At 44.7% G+C, this 14,323-nt stretch overlaps 1 protein-coding gene across 1 annotated transcript in view; it reads right to left on the bottom strand.

Moving 5' to 3' along the window:
- Positions 1 to 3,889: 3,889 nt before the first annotated feature.
- Positions 3,890 to 14,323, bottom strand: part of SLC26A4 (solute carrier family 26 member 4) — a 66,535-nt gene continuing 56,101 nt past the window's right edge. Inside the window, exons 18-21 of the mRNA XM_068272685.1 lie at positions 11,218 to 11,272; positions 10,365 to 10,510; positions 7,110 to 7,187; positions 3,890 to 4,912 (exon numbers count right to left, since the gene is read on the bottom strand). Coding sequence (XP_068128786.1) covers positions 4,889 to 4,912; positions 7,110 to 7,187; positions 10,365 to 10,510; positions 11,218 to 11,272 — 303 coding nt within the window. The 3' untranslated portion in view covers positions 3,890 to 4,888. The remainder of the gene's footprint in view (positions 4,913 to 7,109; positions 7,188 to 10,364; positions 10,511 to 11,217; positions 11,273 to 14,323) is intronic.

Here is a 14,323-nt window from a genome sequence, read left to right as displayed (position 1 = left end):
CTTGAACCATAGGGAAACATGGACATTACCTGGTACATCAGTTTTCCTCTCAGCTATAACTGACAGCAACAGAGAGGAACTGATGGCAAGGTAACTATGTAATGTTCATTTGAAGTTACCTCATGTGTTTGTTTTAAATATTTTTACTTAGTACAGGTTCTCTTTAAAAAATCTGCAAAACTGTCCCTATACCTTAACTGACAGTGAATCTGCAAAACTGTCCCTATACTGTCCCTATACCTTAACTGACAGTGAGGCACGTTTCAGAAGCGCTGAGCTTAAGCAATACAGTAGATAACCATATTAGATTCCATCCAGGTTAATTGGGAGCGGAGGATTGAAAAATTATACTAGTTAATAACAGAACGAAAAGCATACCAGTCTGGAAAAAGGAGAGATTTAGACCATTACAAATCTGTGGTTAGCGCTCTCGCCTTGCAGCGCTGGGTCCCCGGTTCAAAACCCAACCTGGTCAGCATCTGTAAGGAGTTTGTATGTTCTCACCGTGTCTTTGTGTGTTTTCTCCGGGTACTCTGATTTCCTCCCACATCCCAAAAAACATACAGATAAGTTAATTGGCTTCCCCCTAAATTGGTCCTAGACTATGATACATGCACTACACTATACATACATAGACATATAACTATGGTAGGTTCTAAATTGTGAGCCTCTTTGAGGGACAGTTATTGACAAGACAATATATGCTGTATAGCGCTATGTAATATGTCAGCGCTATATAAATACTTAAATGAATAAAATTACAAATGTAAATATCTGACATGTTTATTTGAAAACACTATACATCGTGTTCATGGGTAGACAATACTTTGGTGAACAGAAGTACTTTCTTAACCTATCATTTATCACTATTCCCCAAGGTAATGCCTCATCTACACGGGTAGATGAGGCTGCGATCCGGCGGCTCGATTAGCCGCCGGATCGCCTCTTTCGATTCCCCGCCGGCGCCGCTTATCTTCCGCTCGATTCCCTGCCATTGTCCCCTCGCGGGAAGCGAGCAGGGAATCGGCGGAAGCAAGATCCGTCCTGTCGGATCTTATCAATCGAGCCGCACTAGCGGCTCAATTGATAAGGAACATCGCGGCCGCATCTATGCGTGTAGATGCGGCTTAAGGCTGATTGAGGAGTTGTCTGATTTTATTGCAGAAAACACCACCTAAACAGGTACATTAAGAAATACTTATTTCACCACAGCTACACTTTAAAATGTTTATGTTTAAATACTTTTTATGCTGTATACGATTATATAGCTATATACATATTTTTTTTTATTAATGCATACATTTCGTTTTAGTAAATATAATTTCCCTGATGAACAAACATGTTTCCTTTATTAGAAATGGGCCAAATTCTTTAAAAGACCACTATCATGAACAATGTCTAAAATTTAAAATACATGTGTACACATGTCTAGTTGTGTCCGTTGTCACTTACAGAAGGTAGTACAAGTCAAGAGAGATTTGACAGGCTGTGGACTAGTCTTTTTTTCTCATGGGGGATTCTCAGGGCTTTCTTTGTTTTCAAAAGCACTTTCTCAGTCCAACTGCCAAAATAGTGTGCAGCGAGTAAGGCTGGCCTGCATCTTTGCATAGATCTTTACCAAGCAAAGCTCATGTAAAGAATAAAGGAAATACTAAGAATCCCCCATGAGAAGATGGACTAGTCCAAAATCTGTCAAATGTGTCAGAGTTTTACTGTCTACTGCAAGTGACAGGAACGTGAAGGAAAGTACTTTAAAGTGCATTTTAGTCTGGGGAAAATATACTTCTTATAAGCATGCGTACATATGAAATTTAATTTTATAATTCTTTCACAAAAATGGTCCTTTAAATGATGGTGAAAAGTGAAGCAAACAAGGAGCTATTTTATACAGCAGTTAATCTAAACCAGGGGTCTCAAACTCAATTTATCTGGGGGCCGCAGGAGGCAAAGTCAGGATGAGGCTGGGCCGCATAAGGAATTTCAAAATCGTGGCGCATCACCGCCTCTGCCCGCCCCTCTCACTCTTCTTTCACAGAGAGGGGCGGGGAGAGGCGGCGATCCGTGCGGCGATTGACGTCAGGAGGGGCAGAGCTGAAGCTGAAAGCTCTGCCCCTTCCAGGAAATGCCGGCGGATTGCCCCCCCCCAGGCGATTTGGGGTCTCTGCAGCCCTCGCTTAGCATCGGGTATGCGGCGGATTACTTGGGAGCACTGAAGCGAACTATAAGGAAGATTTTGCCGGCGAAGGCCACAAAATATTGTATCGAGGGCCGCAAATGGCCCGCGGGCCGCGAGTTTGAGACCCCTGATCTAAACCCTTCTCTATTTAAAAAATAATGCCTATTTGGCTGAAGAAATACAACTGCTCACTTCTGATTCAGCTTTCATTGTTTTACTTTTTTAATTTACTTTGGTATCTTTATTATTGAACTTGATTCAGACATGTAATCTGCCAAAGAGTATTTATAAGTACATAACATTAGCTATCAGAAATATTATAAGATATGACATTACCTAGGTATTTGCTTGCTCCATTTCCATCTGGCAGCAGTTCTGGCCTTTGTGTGTTGTGCATTTGCATATAAAAATTCAGGGTGTGTCTTTGATTATTTAGTCAATATTTATTATGTTTAGTGTGACGGGACCAGCCCAGTGATAACATGATGTTTTTAAGCAAACGTTTTGGCGTGGCATATCACAGCTTAAAAAAAAATATATACATATTTAACTAATTGATACCATTTATTGGCTAACTTAAAAGAAGAAGTTATATTGGTAGGTGAAAAGAGGCGCTAGAAGGATTTTTATTTTTTTTTAAAATTGCTGGGAGGAAGTGGTGGACTCGCCTCCGTTAAAGCAGACACCAAGGACTGTAAATAGATATACACATTTATTGAAAATACCCCAAAGATGCAACGCGTTTCGCGGGCACAGCCCACTTCTTCAGGCAATAAGCAGGGAACAACAGCAATTCAGTTATAGCAAGCAGAGCGCCTCTGTGTACACTCTGTGTTTACAGAGGCGCTCTGCTTGCTATAACTGAATTGCTGTTGTTTATCCCCTGCTTATTGCCTGAAGAAGTGGGCTTTGCCCGCGAAACGCGTTGCATCTTTGGGGTATTTTCAATAAATGAGTGTATCTATATATTTACAGTCCTTGGTGTCTGCTTTAACGGAGGCGAGTCCACCACTTCCTCCCAGCAATTTAAAAAAAAATGTATGTACTTTTATCCATCTGGCGCCTCTGTTCACCTACCAATATATTTGAGTCCACCCCAGGTGGAGGGGTGATCTACCCCCTTTCTTCCTATCTACAGAGAGCGACTTCTTAATCCTGAGTGAGGACAGGTCTAATCTCCTCACCTGCCTAATGAGTGGTTACCTAGGTGTAACCCGTGTTTGTGAGTATTACCATCTCACTGTTTCATTTATCCAATCAATTTTGACATACTACACCATATTGGGCTCTCGATTTCTCTTCAACTTTAAAAAAATAAGAGTAAGCTTTCGGCTGTGCTGCCTTCGTCAAACTCAATCCTGTTCTGACAAAGGCTGCACAGCCAAAAGCTGACTCTTAGACCTCGATTCACTAACCGCCGCTAAGCCGGTTAGGAGGCCTTAATAGTTTATGGGCGCAAATCACAGCGTTAGGTGGTTTGCGCCCACAGGGCCACTCGCATCACTTGCAGCGCGGCTGGACAGTAATAGTGCGCGGTGCGACATTATCGTCGCACCCACTGCCCTGTAAACGTCTCACCCGGTGTGACTTAAACGGCGCATCGGGTGGCCACTGAAGCGGCACACTGATGCGCCGTTTTGGGGGCACTTGATGTGCCGTTTTCAAGGCAGCGGGTGCGACGATACCGTTGCACCGTGCACTATTACTGTCCAGCCGTGCTGCGCGCGATGTGGGTGGTCTTGTGGGCGATGTAGCTTTGCGCTGCTATTAATGCACGCAAAGCTACATTTCGGGCACTAAGTGGCTGTTCACTCCTGCGCTAACACTTAGCGCCAGTTAGTGAATCAAGCCCTTATTCTTTTAAGTTAACCAATAAATGATATCAACCTGATTCAAAACTTCTTACTTTTACTGATAGCTAACATGGTACAATACACAACTGCTACTACTTAACTAATTACATCAGTATTGTCTTTAAATGCAGAATATTGTGTTCAGTGCAAAGCTATTACACTGATTAGCAATAGCCATTATAGCACATACTAATGGCACAATATCTGTTGGAAATGTGATGCTATGCTCATGTACATGGTCATGTGCTTGTGGAATATTGCATAGTGCTGGAGATTTATTAAAACTGTTGCATGCTCCACATCATAAAGCCTGATTAGTATGCCTCAGATTTACTGTAGTAGAGGTATTCGGTGCGCATATCTCCTACAAACCCTAACCCCTTCATGTTTTTACACCTGCTTCTGTCTCACATACATCACAGGAGTTTACCACAATATCACAGTTACTCTAAATGCAGCTGAAATATAACAACTTGATTTGCATTAAATTAATTCCACTGTCCTTGCATGATCTTGGAATGATAAAAATGTGTGCATCTTTGTGCCTCAGTAGATACCTTGACATCTGACAAAAGAATGACCGCTGTGCATGAACAGGGTTTGCAACACTTATCTGAATAGTGCATGTTCCTTCATTTAAACTGAGTTCAGGTATTGATTGAATAACATAGTACTATATGCAGTGGCATTCCCTTTACTCCCAAACAATATAAACTATGGCGATCAGTAAAATATTTCTGCATTTCAGTTAGCCATTGACTAGTAAATTCAGAGACCATAGTAAAAGAAGTGTCCATTTTAATAAAATTTGAGGAAGCAAATGCTGCTCCTTCCAAGTGAGATACTCCAACAGTCCTTTTCATGATGCAAGTCTTCTGAGAGCCTAAGGAGAGACACACAAAGTGACAAATCAGTTATTTTACCGTATATACTCACATATAAGTCGACCCGCATATAAGCCGAGGTACCAACTTTTCACTTAAAAAACAGGAAAAAGTGATTAACCCGCATATGAGCCCCCCCCCCCCCCCCAGTGAAGCCCCTTCACAATAAAAATGCCAGATGTTCCCCCAGTGTGAGGCATCCCTCTCCCCAATATAAATAGCCAAATGTTCCCCCAGTATTCGGCAGCTTTCCTTCCTATAGCCTGATGTTCCCCCCAGTATGGGGCAGCTCCCCTCCCTTCATGTCAGCAGTATGCAGACTTATGTGGCTCTATAGCCCCCAGCTGTATCTGTGGACCCCCTCGTGTGGAACATCATGAGAAAGGCACAGTGATAATATGACTGCTGACCTGCCGGTGGCTTTGGTGGATTGGAGAGCAGTGGCGTCACATGGAATCTAATCTTCTGGTGGCTTCGGTGGAGTGGAGCAGCGGCATCAGGGACAATGCTGATCTGCTGGTGGCTTTAATAGAGCAGAGGCGCCATGTGCTTTTCCGGGATCCATTTGCCTCTCTGTTCCGCATCACGTGCACTCCTGGGCATCAGGGACAATGCTGATCTGCTGGTGGGTTTGTTATAGCAGAGAGAGCAGTGCCGTCATGTACTATGCCAGGGATCCCCTTGCTCCTCTGTTCCGTGTCAGGTGCATTGCCATTGATCCCTTTGCATTTCTGTCTCGCTCGCTGTGTCTGCTTCAGTGCCAGGCCTTTCCTCGCGAGGCCACAGCAGGTCAGCATTGCCCATGATGCCGCTTCTCTCTCCGCTCCACCGAAGGCACCAGCAGGTCAGCAATCATACTATCACTGTGTCATATTCACAATGTTGCAAAGGAGGGGGCACGGAAACAATGGAGGGCATGGACGCAGCACCTGGATGAAGATGACTCACATACAAGCCGAGACCCCCACTTGTGGGCCACTTTTTTTGGGTCAAAAATGTGGCTTGTATGCGAGTATATACGGTACATCCCTTCTTATAAATAATAGCTCATCGGCTTTAACTCCTAGCCAGTTACCATACCAACATGCTAAACATAAAAGCTGTATACAGTATAGTAAGGCTCTTGTTGGATTGGGTAACACTCAGGATATTTGGAAGAATAATTCTATTTAGTGTTCATAGCAGTTTTTTACAATCTGCTCCTCAGTATTTAGCACTGCACTGGGAGGAATAAAAGGGGAAGCTGCTAGGTTTCCATGAGCAACAAAAGTACTCTCAGACAATTCTATATACATTTATAACTAGTGTTTTGACTCACTGTTTGTTATGTTTTCTTTAGGCCCTTTTCATGACATTTATGAGATAATAACACCTAACAACATCCAATCATTAATATGGTAGATGTACGAGTGTTTAGGCTACCATCCTTACAATGCCTGCAAAGAGGCTATTTGCTGTATTCACAATTATGAAATGTAGCATACAACAGTTTGAAATATGATCAATAAAAAGCTTGGAGGAACGACTTGAAGGGTACCTGAAGCCAAAAAAACAGTAGCACGGGGCCACTTCCTCCACTAGCTTTTTCCTCTGTGCACGAATGTGACTGCATACACAGAGGGGAGTGCGATTGGAATGAAGAAGGGGGTCCTGGCTGGAAGCAAAAGGTTCTTGGAGGATTGGGAAAACCCCTGGAGCATCCCAAAGCTTCCCTCAGCCTTAATAAGTATATAACTTATTTTTTTTTTTTGGGGGGGGGGGGTGTTGCTTCAGGTTTACTTTAAAGTAGTTGAAGTACGCCGTTCATGAAAAAAAAAATGAAAACTGTCATTGCTGTTTGCCTTCAAAAAATGGGAATTTTCGAAGGCAAAAAAATATTGCTGCTCCACTGACTACAATACTTACTACATTTCCTGGAACAATTATGCATGTCAGGTGACTGATTTGCAAATTTATTCTGAGACTCCAAAAGGAACCAACATTACATCTAAACATATAGCACTTTCAGAAGGAGAAAAGTAATGGTAGCTTCTATGTTTCTTTCATGACAGATATTCTTTCACTGCCTGAACAAAATACTGTGAGCTTTGCTATTGTAGTCAGGTGTCTATATTCTGCCATGTGTAAACTACAAATGTACATATGGTACAGCTGAACATTCCTATGATGATAATAAAAATGGAAACAGTATCTCACCTCCTCTTGTGCATCCAGCTCTTGGTTTATTGGCTCCGGGAAATCATATGGTTCTTTAGACTCTTGCATTAATGAAATCTAAGGGTAATAGAAAATACATGTATATTTAATGAATGAGCCAGTATTACTCCCAAGTTAGTTGTTATAAATATTTCAAAATAGATGACAATCAGACTGGTTTTTGCAATGGAAACCAACAGATAATTGGACATGTAGACGGATCCTACGTTATCTATAAGATCAATTCCGACATGTCCATTTTGAACATGTCTGTTGCATCCATTGCGGTAGCACAACACAAAGCCCTGCATGAGTTTTCTGGATAACGCACAGAAAGGGGACATGTCATAAATGGTATCACTTACTGACTATTACAATAGACACAGTGGCGGACATACGGCTGTGCAGGCCGTGCCGCCGCACGAGGGCCCCTGAAGTTCCGTTGCTTCAGGGGCCCATTAAGTATTGCTGTTTTTTTTTTATTACTATTTTTTTTTATTTTTTTCCTGGGGGGCCCCGACTCCAATCCCCCCCCCCCCTCACCTCGGGCCCCCCCCCTCATGCGGCGGGAGAGCGGCAAATACAGGAAGTCTCCGGGGCTCCAGGCAGGCGCTAGAAGCTCAGCGGCCGCTTGGTCTCCGATGTCTCCAACTCTGTATACTGCTCGCTACTAAACCAGGAAGTAGCGAGCAGTATACAGAGTTGGAGACATCGGAGTCCAAGCAGCTGAGCCTCTAGTGCCTGCCGGAGCCCCGGAGACTTCCTGTATGTGCCGCTCTCCCGACGCGCATACCGGGAGGGGGGCCCACGGCTCGAGGTAAGGGAGGGAGGATAGGAGTCGGGCCCCCCACCCGGATAGCTACCCACCCACCCGGCTACCTACCTACCCACCCACCCGTTTACCTAACCACCCACCCACCCGGCTACCTACCCACCCAGCTATCTACCTACCTACCCACCCGGCTACCTACCTACCCACCCACCCGGCTACCTACCCACCCACCAGGCTAACCACCCACCCGGCTACCTAACCACCCACCCGGCTACTTACCTAACCACCCACCCACCTGGCTACCTACCTACCTACCGGGCTAGTTACCAACCCACCCACCAGGCTACCTAACCACCCGGCTACCTACCCACCCACCAGGCTACCTACCCACCAGGCTACCTGCCTACCCACCCGGCTACCTAACCACCCACCCGGCTACCTACCCACCCACCAGGCTACCTACCTACCTACCCACCCACCAGGCTACCTACCTACCCACCCACCAGGCTACCTACCTACCCACCCACCAGGCGACCTACCTACCCACCAGGCTGCCTACCTAACCACCCAGCTACCTACCTACCGGGCTAGTTACCAACTCCGCCACTGGATAGACACTACCAAAAGTACAGTGGACAGACATTATAGAAAAATTCATAACTTAGTACAGAGAAGTGTAAATATGCCTTTACTATTATTTACCAGCTGTGAGATCGGGCAGCTTGGGGGCATAGCGCAAGGCTTTTTGTACCTATAGTCTGTTCCAGTATGTAAATCCATTTCTGGATCTTTCTGCATATTTTCCACTTCAGTGAATAACATGTAATTGATGGATTCTTCTAGTGAATTTCATCCAATTAATAGGTTAAGCACCAAAAATCTGGCTTACTCTTGGGTGCATGCAAAAATCACTTTAATTACTCAAATTGCATAAAATTGTACATAAACAACACATAGGCACATCACATATATTTCTAAAAGGCCGCAAAAAGAACCCAGAGGTACTCAGAGGCTGCACTCCTGCACGTGCAAAGTACAGTACTGCTGTTAATTAGCATGCTGCTAATTAACAGCAGTACTGTACTTTACACGTTCAAGTTGGCTTCTTTAACAGAGGACTGCAGCCTCTGAGTACCTCTGGATTATTTTTGCGGCCTTTTAGAAATATATGTGATGTGTCTATGTGTTGTTTATGTACAATTTTATGCAATTTGAGTAATTAAAGTGAATTTTGCATGAACCCAAGAGTCGGAGATCTGTATAAACAAATTATTTGATTATGATTATATTTACTTGTTTAGTTTTTTGGTTTATTTTGTTTGGGTGTTTCTCTCTGCCTTGGCTCCCTATTATTCCATATTTATCCCCTTTCATCCAATTAATTGGTGTGTTGGCTGATTTCTTTTGTATTTGCATATTTATTGTATATTTATAGCGTATTTGTTTGGGAGTTTAATTGATGAATAGGGCCACGTTCACAGTGGGAAGTTGCACTGTATTCCCTGTATAATAGGAACAAAAAGATTGTACTGCCACATTAGGGGCGCGTTGTGTTTGTATACAATGGGCTTTATTCACAAAGATGACAAAACACAAAAAATGTTACCGAAAAATTTCCGCCAGCGGTAAACACCGCATTTCTCCACATTCACTAATGTTTTCCGCATGCGGGAAAAAATATGCGGTAACAGCCATTATTCATGCGGAAATCATGCAGTAAAAAGGTCGCATGAAAAAGCGTTTAAAAAAAAATGTTAAAGTCCAGCAAGCACAGCCCATAAGCCTCCGGACTTCATTAAAGTCAATGGGATGCGGAATATATCACCTACTACTTGTAGGTGATAAAAAAAATCGGTAAATAACGACAAAATGATGCGCCTGAACATTTTTGAGAATTGATTTTTTTATTGCGGAAAATATCGACTTTTGCGGAAATTTTTCTGCTTGAATCCAAGCATAAGTTCGTAGCGATCGCTATGCTACTCTTATAAGGTGCGCTAACTCTGATAAGGCACATTAACTCTGTTAAGGCATGTTAACTCTGATAATGCATGTTAACTGTGATAAGACACACTATTTGTTATAGTGAATCAACCCCACATGTGCTATTTTCATGGACTTCCCTGCTGAGGATTGCCTAATCACACCACAAACCTTGTTTGAATAAGGAAGGGCAGATTCATAAACCAAGTGTGTTAATATGGACAAAACATTATTTTTTTTCCACAGCGGCTAATGTAAAAAATAAGAGTAAAACTGCAGTATCCTAAAATATGCAACAGGTTGTCAGTTTTTCACCACATGGCAAATATTCAGATTATATGTGGACAAGCACATTGACTTCCATGTAATGTCGGGTGTAATGCACATTCATATTGGGGAAAATGATATGCGAGCCTGTCAAGTGTGAACCCTGGCTTAAGCAACTGTTGCTACTACTGCTCTTACAACTTTTACTTAGTACTCTCATTTCATTTTTTTACCTTCTCAAGTAACGGATCATGTCCATCGCTGAACTTCTTCACTTGCTCTGAATATAGCACAGCATCATGAACAGTTAAGAAGAAAATATCTGGCTTGATCTGGTCATCAAAAAATAAGCATTCCACCATTTTTTTGTAAACATGGTCTGAAAATATAAAATAATAAAAAAAACACATTAAAGCCCATGTGCACATGTACAGTACATTTGTGTCCCTCCCTACCATCTCCTCTATCTAAAATAACCTCCTTTATACTCCTTTATGGAGATCCTTAACTCTGGGCATCACATGATTCACCATTCAGACCATGCTGCTCCATTTTACACCTGACCTAGCTTTCAGCCCTCTAGGTCACTGCCCTGTAATTGTGCTATATCTCCCTCTCATAGGGAAGAACAGAACATAGTTTGGCTGGTATGATATTTTGACCCCCTTTCACAATGCTCTGCTCCTCAACCCAGAAACCTTGGTGCTGTGACCCACAATACTGCACCCCAAGCCATTTTCTAGACTGTGCTAATTAGCTGTAACAGCCAACCCCACCCTCTAAAGGCAGCAAAGGGGTTTTCCATTCCCGGAAAGGATTTCAGGGAGCCAAGCCACTAGTGTGGAACAATGGCCCTATTCCAGAATACATATGGAAGCTTTCAGGGGGCTTTTGTGTGTTTTAGTAGGTGTTTTAAGGGGTGTGGGCCCTCCCTGGTGTATTTTTTGTTGTATTAAATTAAAGGGCTTTTGATGGCATTTCTTTTTTTAATATACTCCGTATTAGATGACTATAACTATTGCTTACAGTTTTAATTATGTTAGTACTGTATTATACATTAAAAAAAAAACTCTTAAAACTCATTACCATCACACGCTGCAATATACAGATCTACATCAATCCTCTTGAATTCTTTATATATCTGAAAAGAAGAATTTCATAAACGTATTATTATCAGAATTGTTATTATTACTTATTTATAAAGTACTGACACGTTTTCCACAGCACTTTTACAGGGTATATTGAACAAGACATGCCACTAACTGTTTCTCAAAGTGTCGCACAATCTAATTTCCAAACTATGGCTACACACAAAAGAGTTTCACCCAGGAGAAACTTGTCATCACAGTAAACATGTTCAACTTTTTTTCCAACAGCATGGAAGGTAGTAAAAAAAATGCTATTACAATAAAGGAGGGCTCAGGTCCAGCTTTGGATCAGGTATATTGATGACATTGATAGTATGGTCAGGAGGTCAGTCATACGTTTTATTATGGGTACAATCCTTGAATTAGTACAGCATTAACCTGCATTTTTCCTCCAATTGGGGAGAAGAATCAATAGAGTTTTTGAACTTAGAAATTGTATTAATTATTAACGAAATTGTAACAGAAATGTATAGGAAAACTACAGCCTCAGAAATGATGTTACTTGCTACTAGTTATCACCGGGGATCCCTTAAAGCAGAGGTCCCCAACCCCCGGTCCGCAGCCCACTAGTGGTCCGCAGGACATTTTACGGTGGGCCGCGGCTTCAGACTAACTTTTAAGCTTCAAAGTGTCATTTTGTTTCTATGCACATCATAGGTCTCCAGTCCCGCCCCTCAATTTGTGTGGCCAATCACCCCCTTCCTGAAGCGGCGGCAAAGACGTGAATATCGGAGGCGCCAGTCCTGTCTCCTCCATGTGAGGCTAATCATCGCTGCTGCTGTGGCCGTTTATCTCGGAGGCCTTCAGTCACGCCTCCTGCATAAGTGTGGCCAATCACCCCCTTCCTCAAGCGGCGGCGAATACAGGTACATCGGAGGTGCCAGTCCCACCATCTCCATCAGTGGGGCCAATCAGCATTGCCCCTTCTTAAAGTGCCAACCTCTAGTCCCGCCTCCTCCATTAATCTGGCCAATGAATGGCTGCATTTATTGCATCACTGCAGCGACTGTTGTCACAGTGTATACAGACAGAGCAGCGTTTGGGCGCCATTAGAAAGAGGAGGTGTGAGCTGACGCTGGGAGCCTGACACAGAGAGCCGGACACTGGAAGCCTGCCAGTACAATTTTCCGCATTACACCCATAACGCGTAAAAATGTACTTGTTAACCACTTCCCGACCGCCTAACGCACAGGGGCGGCCGGGAAGTGGAGCCTGCAAGGAACAGCTCACTCACAGAGGCGGCGGTCCTTGTAAGGGCATGGGCGGAGCGATCGAGTCATCTGTGACGCGATCCTCCGCCGTCGCCTGTCACCGCTCACCCGCCGCAACATCCCGCCGGCCATACGGAAGCGCCGGCGGGATGTTAACCCCGCGATCGCCGCATACAAAGTGTATAATACACTTTGTAATGTTTACAAAGTGTATTATACAGGCTGCCTCCTGCCCTGGTGGTCCCAATGTCCGAGGGACCACCAGGGCAGGCTGCAGCCACCCTATGTCGCACCCAAGCACACTGATTTCTCCCCCCAACTGCCCCAGATCGCCCACAGCACCCCTCAGACCCCCCCACCCCTGCCCACCCCCAGACCCCTGTTTGCACCCAATCACCTCCCTAATCACCCATCAATCACTCCCTGTCACTATCTGTAAATGCTATTTTTTTTATCTGCCCCCTGCCCCCTCCTGATCACCCCCCCCCCCACCCCTCAGATTCTCCCCAGACCCCCCCCCCCTCCCTGTGTACTGTATGCATCTATCCCCCTGATCACCTGTCAATCACCCATCAATCACCCCCTGTCACTGCCACCCATCAATCAGCCCCTAACCTGCCCCTTGCGGGCAATCTGATCACCCACCCACACCAATAGATCGCCCGCAGATCCGACGTCAGATCACCTCCCAAGTGCAGTGTTTACATCTGTTATCTACCCTAAACACCCACTAATTACCCATCAATCACCCATCAATCACCCCCTATCACCACCTGTCACTGTTACCCATCAGATCAGACCCTAATCTGCCCCTTGCGGGCACCCAATCTCCCGCCTACACGCTCAGATTGCCCTCAGACCCCCCTTATCAATTCGCCAGTGCAATATTTACATCTGTGCTTCCCTGTAATAACCCACTGATCACCTGTCAATCACCCATCAATCACCCCCTGTCACTGCCACCCATCAATCACCCCCTGGCACTGCCACCCATCAATCTGCCCCTAACCTGCCCCTTGCGGGCAATCTGATCACCCACCCACACCAATAGATCGCCCGCAGATCCGACGTCAGATCACCTCCCAAGTGCAGTGTTTCCATCTGTTATCTACCCTAAACACCCACTAATTACCCATCAATCACCCCCTATCACCACCTGTCACTGTTACCCATCAGATCAGACCCTAATCTGCCCCTTGCGGGCACCCAATCACCCGCCTACACGCTCAGATTGCCCTCAGACCCCCCTTATCAATTCGCCAGTGCAATATTTACATCTGTGCTTCCCTGTAATAACCCACTGATCACCTGTCAATCACCTGTCAATCACCCATCAATCACCCCCTGTCACTGCCACCCATCAATCACCCCCTGGCACTGCCACCCATCAATCTGCCAGTAACCTGCCCCTTGCGGGCAATCTGATCACCCACCCACACCAATAGATCGCCCGCAGATCCGACGTCAGATCACCTCCCAAGTGCAGTGTTTACATCTGTTATCTACCCTAAACACCCACTAATTACCCATCAATCACCCCCTATCACCACCTGTCACTGTTACCCATCAGATCAGACCCTAATCTGCCCCTTGCGGGCACCCAATCACCCGCCTACACGCTCAGATTGCCCTCAGACCCCCCCTTATCAATTCGCCAGTGCATTAGTTACATCTGTTCTTCCCTGTAATAACCCACTGATCACCTGTCAATCACCTGTCAATCACCCATCAATCACCCCCTGTCACTGCCACCCATCAATCACCCCCTGGCACTGCCACCCATCAATCACCCCTTGTCACTGCCACTCATCAATCAGCCCCTAACCTGCCCCT

Source organism: Hyperolius riggenbachi, chromosome 3 (genome assembly GCF_040937935.1).
Source record: "Hyperolius riggenbachi isolate aHypRig1 chromosome 3, aHypRig1.pri, whole genome shotgun sequence".
Classification (NCBI taxonomy): domain Eukaryota; kingdom Metazoa; phylum Chordata; class Amphibia; order Anura; family Hyperoliidae; genus Hyperolius; species Hyperolius riggenbachi.
Note: the sequence above shows the minus strand (reverse complement) of the source record. Positions and strands in the feature narration are given on the sequence as shown.